An 18,320-nucleotide genomic window follows, 5' to 3' on the forward strand; every position below is an offset into this window, starting at 1 on the left:
CAGCCTCGACCTGCTGGGCTCTGGCGATCCTTCTGCCTCACCCTTCCAGTAACTGGAACTACAGGCGCGCACTACCACGCCTGGCTAATTTTTTTGATTTATTGTGGAGGTGAGTTCTCGCCAAGTTGCCCAGGTGGGTCTCGAACCCTGAGGCTCAGGCAATTCACTCACCTCAGCTTCCCAAAGCGCGGGATTACATGCTGAGCCACCGAGCCCGGCTGAGCCACATCTTAATGGGCCCTTTATAAGCAAGGAGGCTGTAGTGCAAGCAAAAGAGAACTGTTCAAGTCTAGACAAGAGGCAAACATTTGGGCTCAAATGTGCCCTATGTATATGAGCCAGTGGGCTAGACAAGTTGGTTTCCTTTTCTGTAATGAGGATGATAATACCTGCAGTACAGTTGGGAGAGTAAAGTAGCATGGTCCATGTCAATATACTTCATAACTATAATGTACCAAACACACACACTATTGTATGAAATAGCTAAGAAATGTTTCAGTATTGGTGCTATGAAGATAACTATAAAACGAGTATTTCTAAGATAATTTTCATTTGGATTTAGAAATGAAGTCATTTGATTTACACATAAACTTAGTTATTTCTAAGGTAACTTATACTTGGATTTACAGTGTTTTATCTTTAGTCTCTGCCATAACAAAGTCTTTCTTGCCTGATAATAGGCTTACTGATTGACCGCTTCTGCCTGACTGGTGGAAAAAGCCCCATTGGCTATTTGAAGGCATATCTCACCAACTTGTATCTTTCTGCAGATTCTGAAAATGTACAAGAAGCAATACAAGAAGGTATTAGTCTGGTTTTATCTCTCTAGTTAATAAAGATGTTTGCACTGATGGTTACTTACACTGGGTTTCACATACAATTATGAGGCTTATGTTCTTGTTGGATTTTTTGCTAAGGTTTTTCCACATGTGGCAGCACTTAAGTTTGTCCTTTAGAGCTTTGGGTTTCCTGAGGGTGGAGATCCTCCCTAGTTGTCCTAATATTCATTTTATACTTTCTCATCCCTCTAGAAAGAGGCAGTGCATAGACAATTACCCAGATTTTTGATTGTGAAGAGGAGTTGACTCATCAGATAATAGCTAGAGAGAAACATAGTTTAGGATAGTTTTTCTTTTTAATGGAAGAAATCCATAATCCTGAGAAGAGTGTTAATCAGACTCCATGATTTATCAGGAATCGCCTCTGCAACCATGTATGATGGAGCCAAAGACATGTCTTACTGTGACACCCAGCTCCGTGTGGCCTTTGATGGGGATGCTGCCCTCTTCTCTGATGAGTCTGAACATATTACCAAGGAGCATGGGCTGGATAACTGTTTTCAACATGAAACACTATTTGAGAATAAGCTTCTTGCTCAGGTAGGTTCAGTGGGCTCTAGCTAATTTTGATGTACTTATTTTCTAACATATAATTGTATTTGCCCAGTGTGATGACTTTTTGAATTATTATAGGTAGGCCACTCCTTCCCACTGTCTTCTCTGAAGATTTCTCCTTTCTTTCATGAATTACTCACTTTGAAGCATCAGCTGCTGATAACTTTTTTAAAGTTTTAACATTATTTTGTCTATCCTTTTGGAAATACTTCTATGATTTTCCCATGTTAATGAGTCTCCCCTCCAAATTATGAGTAGCAGAAGCCATACAGTCTACCAGTAAGCTATTTCTACATAACAAATTCTCAAAATAGTAAGTTTGCTTCCAATAGATTAGTAAATATTTGTTGAATCTCTCAGTCCTTGACCTCAAAGTCAAGAAAATTATCTTTAATTGAGAAAATCTGCAAAACTGAGACCTTAAATTGAATCAAATAATAAGCCTCAAATAAGTGCAAACTATGAATACCTAATCAAATCAAACTAAATATTTACATTTCGTAGAATCCATCCATGGACTGAATCGTTAAACTCAAGGTCTAAAATGACTAAAACCTGTAACTTCTGAACCAGAGGAAATTTGAAACAGCGAAGTATTCTTTAATCTGAATCTAAACCTACAGTCATTTCATTTTATTCTATGTTTCCCCAAGAAGTGTAATTGCCTTTTTTTCTCAGTTCTTCTTGAACTTAAGTTAAACTTAAATATTGTTATTTTTGCTTAAATTTACAAAAGTATGAATAGACTGAAAGCCAAAAAGGTTTACTACTGTCATCTCTCATTACAAGTGATATTTAAACTGTATGTGTATGTAACTTAACATTCCCTTTTTAAATATCTCCTTTTGAAGCCTTGACCTAGTGTTATGAAGTAGTTCAGGATCAACAAAGCTTATTATTGAGGAAAAACTTTTTGTTATATTTCATATCAGTTTACTCTGCTGAAATTTAGTGTCCCTTGTATATTCAGAGCCATTGTACATTCAGAGCATTCACCATTATTGGAATGTAGAAGTTCTCCATAAAAAGAACACTAAACAAACAAGCAACCAAAAACACTTCACAGAAAAAATTATGTCAAGATAATATTAAAATATCATTTTCGCATCTCAGGTAAATCTAAATTTATATTAGATTTTGCATTTATCAGTACTTTTTAATGATTTACCTTGTCCTTTTAAAAATTTTATTGAGGTATACTTAATTTTTTAAAGGGTACACATATTTACTGTATACATTTTGACGAGTTTATACATATATACACACTTGTGATATATGTGTAAACATATACACACAAGTGACATATATACACACTTGTGATACCATCACCACAAACAAGATAATAAACATATCCACCACTTCCAAAATATTACTTGTACCCTTGCCTTTTTTGTTTACTTGTTTGGTAGTAAGAACACTTAGCATAAGATCTACTCACTTAACAGTTTTTAAGAGTACAATACTATATTGTTAACTATAGGCATTATGTTGTACAATAGATCTTTAAAACTTATTCACACGTCCTCCAGATCCACACATTTTATTGCAAATGGTAGAATTTCCTTCTTTTTAAAGGTTGAATAATATTCCATGTGTGTATATACCTTTGTATGTATATTCCAATGCATATCTCATTGTGGTTTGGATTTGCATTTATTTATCCATTCCTTTGTTGGTGGACATTTGGATTATTTTCAGATCTTGGTTATTGTGAATAATACTGCAGTAAACTTGGGAGTTTACACAGCTCTTTGAGATCCTGCTTTCATTCCCTTTGGTTATATACTCAGGAGTGGAATTACTGAATCATTTGGTAGTTCTATTTTTAGAGGAACCTCCATTCTGTTTTCCTTAGTGGCTATACCATTTTACACTTTCACCCATGGTGTTCAAGTGTTCCAAATTCTCCACATTCTCATCAACACATATTTTGTTTATGTTGGTAGTAGCCATACTAACTGGCATAAGCTGATATCTCATTGTGTTTTTTGATTTGCATTTCTCTGATGATTAGTGATGTTGATGACCTTTTTCATATACCTATTGGACTTTAATATGTCTCCTGTAGATAAATATCTACTCAACTCCTTTGTCCATTTTTATTTGTATTTTTTTTCCCAGAGGTACACATGCCTATTTGTTACATGGCCATATTGTGTAGTGGTGGAGTGTCTCAGGTAGCCCACTCCCTAAAAAGTGAACATTGTGTTCCGTGGGTTGTTTCTGAACCCTAAAACCCCTCTTTGTTACCATTTTATTGGTGTCTGTAGTATCTATTATTTCCATTTTTGTGACCATTTGCCTCCTAACATGAGTGAGAACATGCTGCATTTGGTTTTCTGTTTCCGAGTCAGTTTACTTAGTATGATGATCTCCAGTTCCATCCATGTTGCTGCAAAGGACATGATTTCATTTTTTTATGGCTGTACCGTATCCCATGGTGTATATATACCACATTTTCATTATCCATGGATTGCTTGATGAGCATTTATGTTGATTCCACATCTTTGCAATTGTGAATTGCACTGCAGTGAACATGCGAGTGCAGGTGTCTTTGTTATAGAATGACCTCTCTTCCTTAGGGTTGATACCTAGTAGGGGAATTGCTGGATAAAATGATAGATCTACTTTTAGTTATTTGAGTAAACGCCATACCAGTTTCCACAGAGATTGTACTAATTTACACTCCCACCAACAATGCATGTGTTTCCTTTTCTCTGCATATGCACCAACATCTATTGGTTTTTGATTTTTTAGTAATGACCATTCTGACTGGTGTAAAGTGGTATCTCGCAGTGGTTTTAAGTTACATTTCCCTGATTATGAGTGATGCTGAGTATCTTTTCATATGTTTGTTGGTCATTTGTATATCTTCTTTTGAGAGGCATCTATTCATGTTGTTGCCCACGTTTTAATGGGGTTATTTGCTTTTTTCTGCTGATTTGTTTGAGTTCTTCGTAGATTCTGGATATTAGTTCTTTGTCAGATGTATTGTTTGCACATATCTACTCCCATTATGTGGGTTGATTATTTGTTTTTCTGTGCTGAAGTTTTTTAGTTTAGTTGTCTCATTTATTTATTTTTGTTGTAGTTGCAGTAGCTTTCTTTCAGCCATAAATTCTTTGCCTAGGACAATGTCCATAATAGGTTTTTTAAAGGTTTTCTTCTGGGATTTCTATAGTTTCAGGTCTGACATTTAAGTCTTGAGTTAATGTTTGCATGTGGGGAGAGATAGAGATCTAGTTTAATTTTTCTGTATGTAGCTATCCAATTTTCCCAGCACCATTTGTTGGATACAATGTCCTTTCCCTGGTGTATGTTTTTGTCTGCTTTATCAAAGATCAGTTGGTTGTAGGTATTTGAGTTTATTTCTGAGTTCTCTATTCTGTTTCATTGGTCCAGGTGCCTGCTCTTGTAGCAGTACCATGCTGTATTGGTTACTATAGTCCTGAAGTATAACTTGAAGTCAAGTAATGTGATACCTCCAACTTTGTTACTTTTGCTCAGAATTGCTTCAGCCATTCTGGGTCTTTTTTGGTTCCATAGAGAATTTTGGATTTTTTTTCTAATTCTGTTAAAAAATTATGTTGGTAGCTTGATAGGGAGTGCATTAACTCTTAATTCTTCCAATGCATGAGCATGGGATGTTTCTCCGTTTGTGTCCTCTGCAGTTTTGTAGTTTTGGAAAAACAGTTTTGTAGTTCTTCTAGAGAGCTTTCACATCTTGGGTTAAATATATTCCTAGATATTTTAGCTTTTCGGTTGCTATTGCAAATAGAGTTGAGCTCTTGGTTTGATTTTTAGCTTGGTCACATTGAGGTATAACAGTGCTACTGTGTGTTGATTTTGTATCCTGAAACTTTAAAATTCATTTATCAAGTCCGGTAGTTGTTTGAAGGCATCTTTAGGGTTCTCTAGGATATAAGATCATATCATCAGCATACAAAGATAGATAGATGTCTTCTTTCCTAATATGGATACGCTTTATTTCTTTGTTGTGCCTGATTGCTCTGCTAAGACTTCTAGTAATTTGTTGAATAGAAGTGGTGAAAGTGGGCATCCTTACAATGTTCCGTTTCTGAGGGGGAAGTTTTTCAACTTTTCTCCATTCATGATGACATTGGCTGTGGGTTTATCATATATAGCTTTTATTATTTTGAGGAGTTTTCCCTCTAGGCTGAGGGTTTTTACTATGAAGGGATGCTTGGTTTTATCAAATGCTTTTTCTTCATCTATTGAAATGATTTTTGGTTTTAACTCTATTTATGTGGTGGATAATGTTTATTAACTTGTGTATGTTGAAACATCCTTGCATCCCCAGAATAAAACCCATTTGATCATGGTGGATTATTAATTTTTTATGTGCTGTTGAATTCAGTTGCCTAATATTTTGTTGAGGATTTTCACATCTGTGTCATCAGTGATACTGGTCTGTAGTTTTCTTTTTTTGTTGTGTCTTTTCCTGGCTTTGGTATCAGGGTGATACTGGTTTTGTAGAATCAGTTAAGGAGACTTCCCTTTTCTTCAGTCATGGAATAGGGTCAGTTCTTGATACCAGTTCTTCTTTGAACGTACGGTAGAATTTGGCTGAGTCCTTCGGGTTCTGAACTTTTGTTGTTGTTGTTGGGAGACTTCTAATTATTGTTTCAATCTTGCTACTCGCTATTTATCTGTTTAGGGTTTCTTTTTCTTCCCAATTCCCTTTGACCATTTTTAGACCATGTTATTTTGTGTTTATTTTGCTGTTAAGTTGTAAGAATCATTTTATCTTTTGGAAATTTACCTTTTATCAGATATATGGTTTGCCAATATTTTCTCCTATTGAATTTTGAGAGTTCTTTATGCATTATGGATACTCATCCTTTATCAGATATATGTTTTGCAAATATTTTCTCTCAGTATGTGTGTTTCTTTTCCTTACTTGAATATCTTCCAGTGTATTTCAGAGAGCAGACGTGGTATATCTTCCCACTTATTTAGGCCATTTTAAAATTAATTTTATTGTTTCATAGGTGTCAGCACATAGATATTGCATATTTTTATTCATATCTAGGTATTCTGTAATTTTTTGGTACTATTATAAATAGCACTTTTAAAGACCATAATGTTCAATTATTTATTGCTGATATAAATTAATTTTTTTACTGCAACCTTTCTCAACTTCCTTGAAAGTCTTAGTAACAATTTTGTAGTTTTTTCTGAAGTTTTCTAAGTAGACAGTAATGTTGACTATAACTAAAGACAATTTTCGTTCTCTCTTTCCATGCTGTATTTTGTTTATTTTTATTTCTTGCCTGGTTACCTTGCTAGTACAATTCAGTACAACGTTCAATAATAGTGATGAGAGTGGACAGCCTTGCCTTGTTCCCTGATCTTAGGCAGGCATCATTTAGTCTTTCTCTCATAAGTATGTTATCTATAAGATTTTTTTCTAGATGTGCTTTGTCAAGTTGGGAGAGTTACCTTCCAGTCCCAGTTTTTTGAGAGTTTTTAAAATAAATGAATGTTGAATTTTGACCAGCGCCTTATTTGCATCTATTGATAAAACCATGCAGTTACTTTCCTTTAGTCTCTTGATATGAAAACTATATTGCTGAATTTAAAAGGTTGAGGCAGCTTTGCATTGTTGGTATTAATTCAAATTGGTCTTGTGCTTGTATCTTTTTTCATATATTGCTGAATCCAGTTTGTTAAAATTTAGAATGATTTATCTATTTAATTATATATTTTTTGAGGCTGGAGTGCAGTGGCATGCTCAGGAACACCCCAGCATCGACCTGCTGGACTCCAGTGATACTTCTGCCTCAGCCTTCCAAGTAGCTGGAACTACAGGCATGTGCTACTATGCCTGGCTAATTTTTTGATTTATTGTAAAGATGAGGTCTCATCTTGTTGCCCAGGCTGGTCTCCAACCCGTGGGCTTAGGCAATCCTCTCGCCTCAGCCTCCCAAAATATTAGGATTACAGGCTTGAGTCACCGCGCCTGACCTTTGCCTTCATTTTCCTGAGGGATCTATAGTCCTTTTTCCTTGTAATATCTTAATCTGACTTTGGTAACAGGGTAATGCTGACCTCATAAAATGTGATACAAACTACTTTAAGTGTCTGGTAGAATTTTTAAGAGAAGCTTCTGGGCCTGGACGTTTTTTGCTGTTGAAAAGCTTTTAACTAACAATCCAATATTTTAATAGTTGTAGAACTACTATTTAGATTTTCTTTCTCTTTCTGTTTTTTTCTCATTTTTTTCTTCTCTATGTGTATGACTTTGACTTTCTGTCTCTCAAATAATTTATCTATTTCATTTATGTGACTGAATTTATGGACATAAACTTTTAAATAATATTTTATCATGTTGTTTAATGTATGTAGGGTTCTTAGTAATGTGACCGCAACTCACTTTTATTTCTGATATTAGTAATTTGTGCTTCTCTCCCTCTCCCTCCCCCACTCCCCATTTTTCTTCTTGGTCAGTTTGGTCATAGGATAATCAGTTTTACTGAGCCAGTTGTTCCTAAGTTTTTTTAATGTGGAAGTTGGGGCCGTTGATTTGAGATTTCCATTCTTTTCAATATAAGCACTTAATGCTATAAATTTTTCTCTAAACACTGCTGTAGTTGCAAATTTTGATAGTTAATGTTATTTTCATTCAATTCTGAATATTCTTTTTAAATTTATCTGTGACTTTTTCTTTGACATATGGGTTATTTCAAAATAGGCTATTTAATTACCAAATATTTGGAGTTAATCCTCATATCCTTCTATTATTTAATGCAAGCTTAATTCTGTTGTAGTAAGAAAACATATTTTGTATTGAAATTGTTTAAATTTGTTTTGGTGTGTTTTATGCCCAGAATATGATGTCTTGATGAGTATGTCATGTATATTTGAAAAAAAAATATGCTACTGCTCTTAGGCTGAGTGTTCTATAAAGGTCATTGGATTATGTAATTACTTAAGTTTTTATATTGTCAGTAATTTTTTTTCCATCTACTTGTTCTATCTACAATTGAGAAGGTAGTTTTGAAAGTCTCATAATATATTTGAGAATTTATCTATTTATTTCTGTTTTATCAATTTTGTATCCTGTATTTCAAATCTCTGTTGTTAGGTGCCTGCATATTTAGGATTATTCTTTCTTCTTAATAATAATTCATTAATCTCCTTTATCATGTAATATCCCTCTGTTTGATAGTCATATAATCGCTCCAGGGTTTTATTTTTGGACTGTTTATACAATATACTGTTTTCTATATTTCTACTTTTAACCTATGTCTTTATATTTAACTTACAGTTGGTGCTGCTTTTTTATACAATCTGGCAATCCCTGTCTTTTAACTGCTATTTATAGGACATCTAAATTTAATGTGATTGTTGCCTGGATTAGATTAAAATCTACTATCATTCTATTTTTTTCTGTGTCCCATTTGTTCTTTGTCCCCCCCCCATTTATTTCTGGATTTATTGTATGCATTTTTACATTTTATTTAATATCCACTATTGGCTTATAACTCATTTAAAATTTTTCTAGTGGTGACCCTAGGATTTGCAATATACAACTTTAAGTAATCATAGTCTACTGTCAAACAAAATTATACTTTTAACACATCATATGAAGTATAAGAAACTTGCAACAGTGAACTGCCAAATTCTCTTTCCCATGTTTTGTGCTATTGTTGCCATGCATTTTAATTATAGTGTTGTCATACATTTTTATTATATCTATGCTATAAAGTCATGATAATCTCATTATTATTATTGTTTTTGGTAATCAAATATTTTTAGAGTGAATAAGGATGAGACAAAAATAGGCCTTTCATATTTATCTTTATTTTAACTATATTCAGGGATCTTCCTTTCTTTGTGTAGATCAGGTTTCTTTCTGTTATCATATTCTTTCTATCAGAACATTTAACATTTCATATTGTACAGACATTTAACAATTCATATTGTACTGGTACTGAATACCCTGTATTTATTTTTCTAAAAAGTCTTTACTCTTTATTTTTGAAAACAGTATTTTATTTTTACTGCATATAGATTCCTGAGTTTACTGTATTTTTCTTTTAGCACTTTAAAGATACTCATACCCTTCCATTGTGTTCCATCCTGTATAGATTTTAATGACAAATTGAAATTTTTATCTTTGATCCTCTGTACCAAAGATCCTCTGTACCATCTGTCCTTCCTGGCTGCCTTCAAGATTTTTCTTGAAGGGTGTCCCACAGTATTTGAATATTCTGTCATTTTATCCCCACTAGTTTTTGTCATTTTCTTTCTTTCCAGTTTGAGTAATTTATATTAATTATCTTCAAGTTCAGGCATTCTTCCTTCAGCTATGTTGAGTCTACTGATATATCCATTAAAGACATTCTCTGTAGAGTAATTTATATTGCTATCATTTCCATTTAACACTTAATCTTTTTAATCTCTTTGTCAAAATTGCTAGTCTACTCATGGATGGCATCTACCTTTAAAATAAACATTTAAAGATATTGATCATAGTTATTTTCAATTCCCTGTGTTACCATTATACTATCTGGTTCATCACTAGTCTGGTCCATTTTGTTTCTCTTGAAAGTGAATTGTTCTTTTTGTTTTGTTCTGTTTTATTGTGGTGTCATAAATATCTGATTGATTACCAGCTATAGTATGTAGATGTGGAATCTTTAATAAGTATTATTTTTTGCTTGGTAATGGGCATGTCTCCTCTTCTACTAGCAATTACCATAATGGATTGAATCAATGTAATCAGGAATTAAACTCGTTTTTAAGTTTTGTTGTTACTATGGTTATCTTCATTGCACCATAGGATTCAAGTTCTTCTGGTACCAACCTTGTGCTTATGGTGAAAACTGATTTGCAGAGGATTTTTCTCAAATTTTTAGTCCACTTTCAGCATTAGGTCTTCTCTATGTGTCTGCTGCAGAGAAAGTCTCCTGGCTCTTAACTGGTCCCAGCTGTTGCTTCTTTGTTTCAGTCTATTCTATCTTCCTAAGATTTATGTATAAAGATTCTCCTGGATCCTGCCTATCACACAGTGACACTCAATATCGAATGGTCTGGGTCCATGACAGTTTCTTGTACCTATCCCAGAGAAAGCATATCATTTCCTGTCTTATTTTCCTAGTGATAGAGGATATTTACTCATGCCTTGGAATAAACATGTTTGAAGTCCTTCTTCTAGCAGTTTAGGTCTTTTGATCCTGAGGCTATAAGGAACCAGGTAGTTACAGATTTTTTCGACAGTGGCAGCTGCTCCCTTGATTCAAATCCATGTCATCAAGGATAGGTTTCTTTTTTTTCACTCTACTGCCTGTACTATTTCTCATAAGGACTTAGAGAAGCCCATGGAGAAAAGCCTTCTGGTATCTATGGATTCCAGGACTTTTATGCTCTCTCATTTAACCCACACTAGTCCTTTGTCAATTTGGTTTTTAAAAAATACCTGAATTTGTTTATAATTCTTTGTATGGTGTCTGGTATCTCTTTTTTGGTGTTCTAAAGGGGTGCCAGTCCTTGCATTCTATCTCTCCTTGAAGATGCCCGTCTTTCCTTAGATTCCATTCTAGTTTGTTGCCCTGTGATCTCTGCTCTCTAATGGGCTCAAGAAAAGTTATGATATTTTTTAGATTGTCTGGGAATTTTTTGTTATTAGGGTGGGAGTAACAGTCTTTCCAGCATTATAAATCTTGAGTAGATTCCAAATATTTTAAATCATACAGATCCTCAGAAAAAGTATTTTTTAGTAACTTTCTCTAATATTTCTATATCTTATTGATAGATTATATACTGGCAATACTGTACAAATATATAAATTATGAAACATAGCCAAAAATAAAAGTAAAAAAGGATGAGATGGCTATTTGTTTTAAAAATGATGGCATAAACTCAGTATTCCCTATTTCTTCCCTTTGGAGGTTATTTTAAAGCAGCAGGGAAAACTGAATCCATCTGTGTTTCAAAGACAAACTGCCACTAAGGTGGCTTCCTCCAACAGTTACAACAATGACTTTGTTGCTACTGCCAATAAAAATTGCAATTTTTTCACCTATGTGAATGACTCTCACCTTCGGAAAGTAAATTTACTTGTTTTTTATGGTATATGCAGTCTTAGAGAAAGCAGAACTAAACAAATGATTACACAATAAGTCATGTTTACAGAAAACAGTGTGTTTCCATGATAGCAAAGAAGGGAGCCTTTGAATTGTGAAAACAAGTCAGTCTTCAATTACTACCCTTGATCTTCCTTAGAAACCCACCAACTGTCTCATGGGAAACCAATGTACTTCATTGTAAGCAATAAAAAGAGAACCGGCATTGAGCATCCTCAAAAATACTATGAGAAAAAAAGTAGACCCCTCCCAAAAAAGGACAAAATCTAATAACAGATGAAGAACTCTTATTAGGAAAAGTTGCTACAGTACAGGTGAAAATTGTGACTGGACATTAACCATGATTTTAAAAAACTTATAGGAAGATCATAAAGTAGAAATGCAGTAATTAAGGAAGAGAAGATAACATGTGAAGTGATAGATTGCTGTAAATGAGAATTGAAAATCAGATTTTAAGAGTAAAATTAAAGAAATAAGCCTGGGTATGGTGGCTCATGCCTGTCATCCCAGCACTTTAGGAGGCCAAGGCATAAGAGATTGCTTGAGCCCAGAAGTTTGAGACCACCCTTAGATAACATAGTGAGATCTCATCTCTACAAAAAATTAGCTGGGTGTGTTGGCATGCATCTGTAGTTCCAGCTACTTGGAAGGCTAAGGTGGAAGGTTTGCCTGAGCTCAGGGGGTCAAGGCTGTAGAGGACGGTGATCATGTCAGTGTACTGCAGTCTGGGCAACAGAGTGAGACTCCAACTCAAAAATGACAGAAATAGATAGCAAGTAAACAAAATCCAGCATATGTATAAGTGGAATGCCTGAAGAAAAATATTGAAATTATGTTGGGGGTGATTGTTGTGGTGAAATTTAAAGATGCAAATTTATATAAAAATATAGTTCAATAAAGCATTCCTAAGTTATCAGAAGATTTTAATATGTACATTAAATGATTAAAATATTAAAGGTGAATAGCCCACATTGTGATAGGGAAATAAAATCAAAATTATTATCACTGAGACATGGCATAGTGAAATTACTGGACTTCAAAATGAAGGCATAATTCTTTGTGGGCTGGCGGCCACTAAGAACCATCACCATAAGTGGTGGGAGGAGTGAGATGGGAACTCAAGCTGCCCTCAGATTTCTCAATGGCACTACTCAATAGCAAAAAGACAGTGGAGCACTATTTATAAGATCTTACAAAGAGAAAATATATATCATGGATTCTATATCCAGCCAAGTTTATTCAAATACAGAGGTAACAGATATACAGTTGAGAACGTACTATATTCTCAGGGTTTGTTTCCATAAGATGTTTTTGAGAAAATTAGTACTAGAAGACAAATATTGGTTAACATGTGGATGACTAGAAGCGCAAAGGCACAAATGGTCAGAGAATATATTTAACCATACAAGTAAAACTAAAACAACCATAAAAATTAGGATGATAGAAAATAAATAAAATATTATGTGTCTTCACAATGTAGAAATTGTATAACTAACAAAAATGGAAAAACATGAGGGAAAGAAGGTCTATAGCAGAGTAAGTATGCTGATATCTTTAGTTAAATAGTTAATTAATGACATGTAAAGTTGATAATATATATAAAAATATTTAATAATGCAAATGTAAACATCAAGGAAGGTTAAATAAGTGACTAAAATTAGGTGGAAAGGAAATAAGGAATTAGAGAGACATTGAAGAGTCATTCTAACTTCATTACTTTTCATTGAAAAGAATAATATGTTTGGGATTTTAAAAAATAGAAGACTGAGGGCAATATAAAAGGTTATAGTTATAAAGGTAACCAATGGAAGAAAATAATGCAAACCTTCTTAAATGTCAGAAGAACCACCCTTAAACAATTACAAAGAAGAAAGACACAGGGTAGTGAATAATCCTTTAAAATCTTTAAACATGAAAAACGCAATAAAAATCATAAGACAGAACCAATCTCAAATGTATTTATAATATGCATAAATGTAAATGGGCTAAAATTCAACTATTTTAATTAATGAGACTTTAGGATTGAATCACACAGCAAAATGCAAATTTGTGCTCTATACACAAGATATAGCTGAAACTAAGTGTTCAGAAAGGTTGAAAATGAAAGCCAGTGTAAATATAAGACGTGGTTGAATTCATACCAAAAAGCATTGAAGTAGACAAAAGAATATACCTTATAAAGTTAAAACATGTAATTCACAAAAAAACAAATCAAAAGAGTAGTGCCTTTGGTGACCAACTGGAGTCTATTTAAAGTGGCCATCTATCCCAGTTCATCATGGATGGCTTATGTCTGTTTTCCTGGCTTAATTATTTATAGAACATTCTTTCATATTTGAAATATCTGGAGCTAGATGATAAATTATATGGTCATCTTAGGTTTATTCTAGGAAGAGAAGGATGGTTGCTTATCAGGAAATGTATTCACATAAAACATGGAGTTTCAGTATTGTGCCATCAGCCTCATAACACTGCATGACATGCAGCATTATATCCTTTTATAAGCTCCTACAATTTCTTCAGCACTCATTTTCTTTGAGATCACTGGATCACAGCTTGATGTATGTTCCTTTTACAGGCTCCTTTGAAAAGCTTTCTGGAAGAATTAGGCAGACTGCAAAAGAAGTTTTATGCCAAAGATGAACGGTTACTCTGTCCCATCAGGACCTACCTGGTTACTGCTAAGAGTGCAGCCAGTTCAGGCGCCCGTGTGCTGAAGACCCTTCGTCGCTGGGGTCTAGAGATAGACGAAGCTCTCTTCCTTGCTGGAGCTCCCAAAGGTCCCATCTTGGTGAAGATCCGGCCCCACATCTTCTTTGATGATCACATGTTCCACATTGAAGGGGCACAGAAGTTAGGCACCATCACATCTCATGTACCTTACGGCTTTAATCAAAAATTCAACACTTAGGGACAGGGAGGAGAAATAAAGCAGTGGCAGTCTGGTATTTCAGAAGCCACTTCTTTTGCTCTCCAGGGTAATTGGATAGGCCTCTCAGAAGACCAGACCTCAAAATTTAGCTTCTTTAGAAAGGTTTTCTCTTGATTTTTAAAAAAACATTTTGAACCCTCAAGTTACGTTCAAGCTACTTATCTTTGAGCTATCAGTGTCGTTGAATGCCATTGCAACTACCTCTGTTGTATATCATAATGATGACTCTTTAGGGTAAGTTTAGAACTCAAATGTCTGCATGTTTAAGAGGCTGTTACAGAAGCGTACTTAGTTTCACAAAATACTGCTAATATTTGGATGTCTGTAGATGGAATAAACTGTTACCCATCAGCATTCTAGAATAGTGGTCTTCAAAGGTAGAATAAGTCCATTCTTGAATGCTAGAGTTTTTTTTATTCTGATGTCTCTATGGCAAAGTTTTTAACCAATACAAAATTAGAATTTCAGTCAACCTTTATATAAGTTTTGATACTGCTCATTTGTAAATAAAACAGCTGATTGTTCTTCTAGGGTGCCTTCTAAAACGGGATATAGACAACCTTCTGGGAACATTCTCTGATGCTAACTTGGTGAGTTAATTGCTTCTGGACCACAGAGCTTCATATTTGAAGTCTCTAGCTTTGAGTCTGACAGGTTGGCCCAAAGTTAGTATGGAAAAAAAAAATTGTATGGCCACCTCTTCAAAATGTGACATGAAGTGTAGTACCCTTGTCCTTCATTGTCATTCTATTGTCTAGATAGAATGTCATTGTTATTCTATCTAGAAATGTCATTCTGTTGTGATTTTTATTTTGTTTTCAACAAAAATTGATTGGTTATTAACTATAATATACCATGTTAGGTACATTACCTCATTTTTTTACCAAATTAAATGTTTGTTATATAGCAATATTATTGCTTTCCTTTTTACCAAATTTCAAAATGATTAAGTAGCTTGTCCAGTGATGTGGGACTAATAAGTGGTAAGACTAAAATTCAAATTCAGACCTTACTTCAAAAACTTACTTCTTTCCTCTCTATTATACAGCCTTCCAAATAGAGTTGTTATTAATTCCTTGGTCACTGGACCCATCCTGAACAGATTAATCATCTCGTTAAGTTCCCTGCATAAACTATAAGCAGTCTATTCCTCTCTTCCTCACTCTCCTGCTCTCTTTAACGCCACTTCTATCTCTGCTTTACCTGTCCATACATATTCCATCCCGGCAGTAGTAGAAGACCACAGCTGAATCACATATTTGATCTGCTCCCTAATCTGATGTAAATCAGTCCAAAATATATCAATCACGACATGTAACACTAATTGAGTGCCTACTGTTTTCTAGGCATTCCCCTATGTGAAGACCACAAGAGGGACTCAGACATATCCTCATCCTAAAGGAAATTAAAACCTTAACAATATGATAGAGGAAGTCAAATGTGCAAACTCAAATAGAGGGCTGTTTGTCCTCAGTACCAGTGAGGGTTAACATGAGGTTGAGGGAGCAGAGATCTGTATAGGCTGGAAACTTCAGGTGGCCTTTGAAGAATGAGCAAGATGTGAATGCGTGGAAAGGAAGAAAAAGAAGAAACAGATATGTTGGGGGTTCAGCGAGTTTGAGTGGCACTCTCAAACTGGGGATACGGTGGGGTAGAGCCACGGCTCATGATTCCAGGTCCTGCATCATCTAATCCCCAGTAATAGTGTTCTTTCCTATCTCTAAGCTCTATTCTCAGTACTCAAAGAAATCTCCCGGAGTCAACTCCTTTTTTCTTTGTATTATTACTATTAGTTGCATGTTATGTCCTTCTCAAATGTAAGGGAGTGTAGCAAGCATTCTGCTCTCCATTGTTATATTTAATAGTCTCATGGATGGGGCCGAGATGCACTTGTGAATGTGTCGGCTCAGAAGTCTGTGTTTACAATAAACCCAAGTTTCTCCCAGTGTACATCTGAAGATTTTATGTTTTTTTTTAAATAGGGACCAATGTGCTAACGGTCTTCTGTGGTTCTGTGTGGTCCCCAGATCATCAGCATCACCTTGCAAATTGTTAGAAGTGTAAATTCTGCCATTATGGACCTAGTGATTTAAAAACTCTGGTACCAGGGCCCTGAAATTTCTGAGTTTCTTTGTTTTATTTTGTTCTGTTCCACAAGCCCTCCCGGTGATTCTGATGCTCTTTAAAGTTTGAGAACTATTTCCAGCTAATCCACGTTGCTAAATTCTTAGTCTCACCTATGGGGAAAACAAAAAATAGTCCTCCTTCAGATTTCAGTTGGACAGGGACCATCCTCCAGAAGGTGAAAGAAAACTGAAATGAGCGCTTACAAGTCGCAGGATTCCCTTAAAGGAAAACACACGAAACACCCTGAAGAGTGGCATTCGCGAATCGGTTACAACTCGGCCTACAGAGAGATTTGTAAACTCAGTATTCATCAAGCATTCCTACAGAAAGACTGCCACCACTCTGGGATTTCAATGGATATGAACTCCAGGAGCCTGAAGACTTCGGCGGGTGCCCAGCCTCCACCAGTCGACTAGGAGCAGATTCCACAGAGAGCACAAGACCGCGAGCACGGAACTCTCCCCACCAATCAGGTGCCCTCAGGCGAGAAACTACAAGTCCCTGCATGCCCTGCGCACACCAACCCAGGACAACCAGCTGCGCCCCAGAGCTCTTCGCGCGCAGGTGGCAGCCTTGGTACTGGGAAGGCTGCAGCTCCCGATTCCCGCCCAGGGGCCTGTAGGCCCTGGCCCGGGCGGCTATGGCAGTGGCTACCGCGGTGGCACTACTGGCCGCTCTGGGTGGGGCGCTGTGGCTGGCGGCCCGACGGTTCGTGGGACCCAGGGCCCAGCGTCTGCACGGAAGCGGGGACGCCGGCCTCATGCACGGGAAGACTGTGCTTATCACTGGGGCGAACAGCGGCCTGGGCCGCGCCACCGCCGCGGAGCTGCTGCGCCTAGGGGCGCGGGTGATCATGGGCTGTCGGGACCGCGCGCGTGCCGAGGAGGCGGCTGGACAGCTCCGCCGCGAGCTCAGTCAGGCCGGAGAGTCCGGGCCAGGCCCGGGCCCCGGTCCCGGCCCCGGCGGGGCGGGCGAGCTCGTCGTCAAGGAGTTGGACCTCGCCTCGCTGCGCTCGGTGCGCGCCTTCTGCCAGGAGATGCTCCAGGTGTGGGCTACGGGGCCGAGCTGGGGAGGTGGGATGAAGGCCCGGGCCTGGGCGCGGGGTGGGAGGGGCCTGCGGCGCGGGGGCTGAGCCGGGGAGGGACCGCCCTAGGCCTAGGGGGTGTGACCTTGGGAAAGACCGACTGTGAGGAGGGAAAATGGCCACTTTGAGGCGGCTGAGGAGTTGCAGGCTTGATAAGGAAAGAGAACTGGGAGGGCAGTCCTGTGTTCTCTGAGGTCGTGGAGAAAGCAGTAGGCCCAAGATAAGAATATAATAAGCCAGTTTCTGAACATTTCATGTTACGTGAGGACGGCCCAGGAGTAGATCCCCTGGTCTCTGAATTGTTTTTCCTGTGTCAAAAGTGAATCTGCACAAGCCATGTCTTCAGAGCCATGCCGGGAGCTTTGCCAAATAATTCAGATACCTTTTTTGAGATTTTAAACGAAAGTCATCAAGTCTTCCCAGTAACCCTGTGAAGTTGGCATTATTATTCCCATTTTACAACTTGAGAAAACCGAGGCATAGAAAAACTGAGTAACTTGCCTTTGATCTGTCTCCAGAGTCTTTTATTTTGATCCCTGTTCTGTAACTCCTGCTGCCTGGCAGTGAGGTGCAAGAATTTCTTTATAAACCGGGCTCGGTGGCTCAGCCTGTAATCCCGCGCCTTTGGGAGGCTGAGGTGAGTGGATTGCCTGAGCCCGCGGGTTCGAGAC

General features: G+C 36.8%; 2 protein-coding genes across 9 annotated transcripts in view; both read left to right on the forward strand.

Annotated features, from left to right (window-relative positions):
• LOC103255941 (cytosolic 5'-nucleotidase 1B-like) overlaps positions 1–14,450 on the forward strand; it is a 24,379-nt gene extending 9,929 nt beyond the window's left edge. For all 8 annotated transcript variants that reach the window (XM_008053848.2, XM_008053845.2, XM_008053846.2 and 5 more), the window contains 3 exons: positions 681–803; positions 1,195–1,379; positions 14,085–14,450. In XM_008053848.2, the coding sequence (XP_008052039.1) occupies positions 681–803; positions 1,195–1,379; positions 14,085–14,417 (641 nt within the window). In that variant the 3' untranslated portion in view covers positions 14,418–14,450. The remainder of the gene's footprint in view (positions 1–680; positions 804–1,194; positions 1,380–14,084) is intronic.
• A 2,642-nt stretch (positions 14,451–17,092) lies between these two features.
• The window catches only part of RDH14 (retinol dehydrogenase 14 (all-trans/9-cis/11-cis)), a 5,473-nt gene continuing 4,245 nt past the window's right edge, over positions 17,093–18,320 (forward strand). The window contains exon 1 of the mRNA XM_008053851.1: positions 17,093–17,610. Within this exon, the coding sequence (XP_008052042.1) occupies positions 17,206–17,610 (405 nt within the window). The 5' untranslated portion in view covers positions 17,093–17,205. The remainder of the gene's footprint in view (positions 17,611–18,320) is intronic.

This window comes from Carlito syrichta, unplaced genomic scaffold (genome assembly GCF_000164805.1).
Source record: "Carlito syrichta isolate Samal-C Ts95f unplaced genomic scaffold, Tarsius_syrichta-2.0.1 Scaffold288751, whole genome shotgun sequence".
Classification (NCBI taxonomy): Eukaryota; Metazoa; Chordata; class Mammalia; order Primates; family Tarsiidae; genus Carlito; species Carlito syrichta.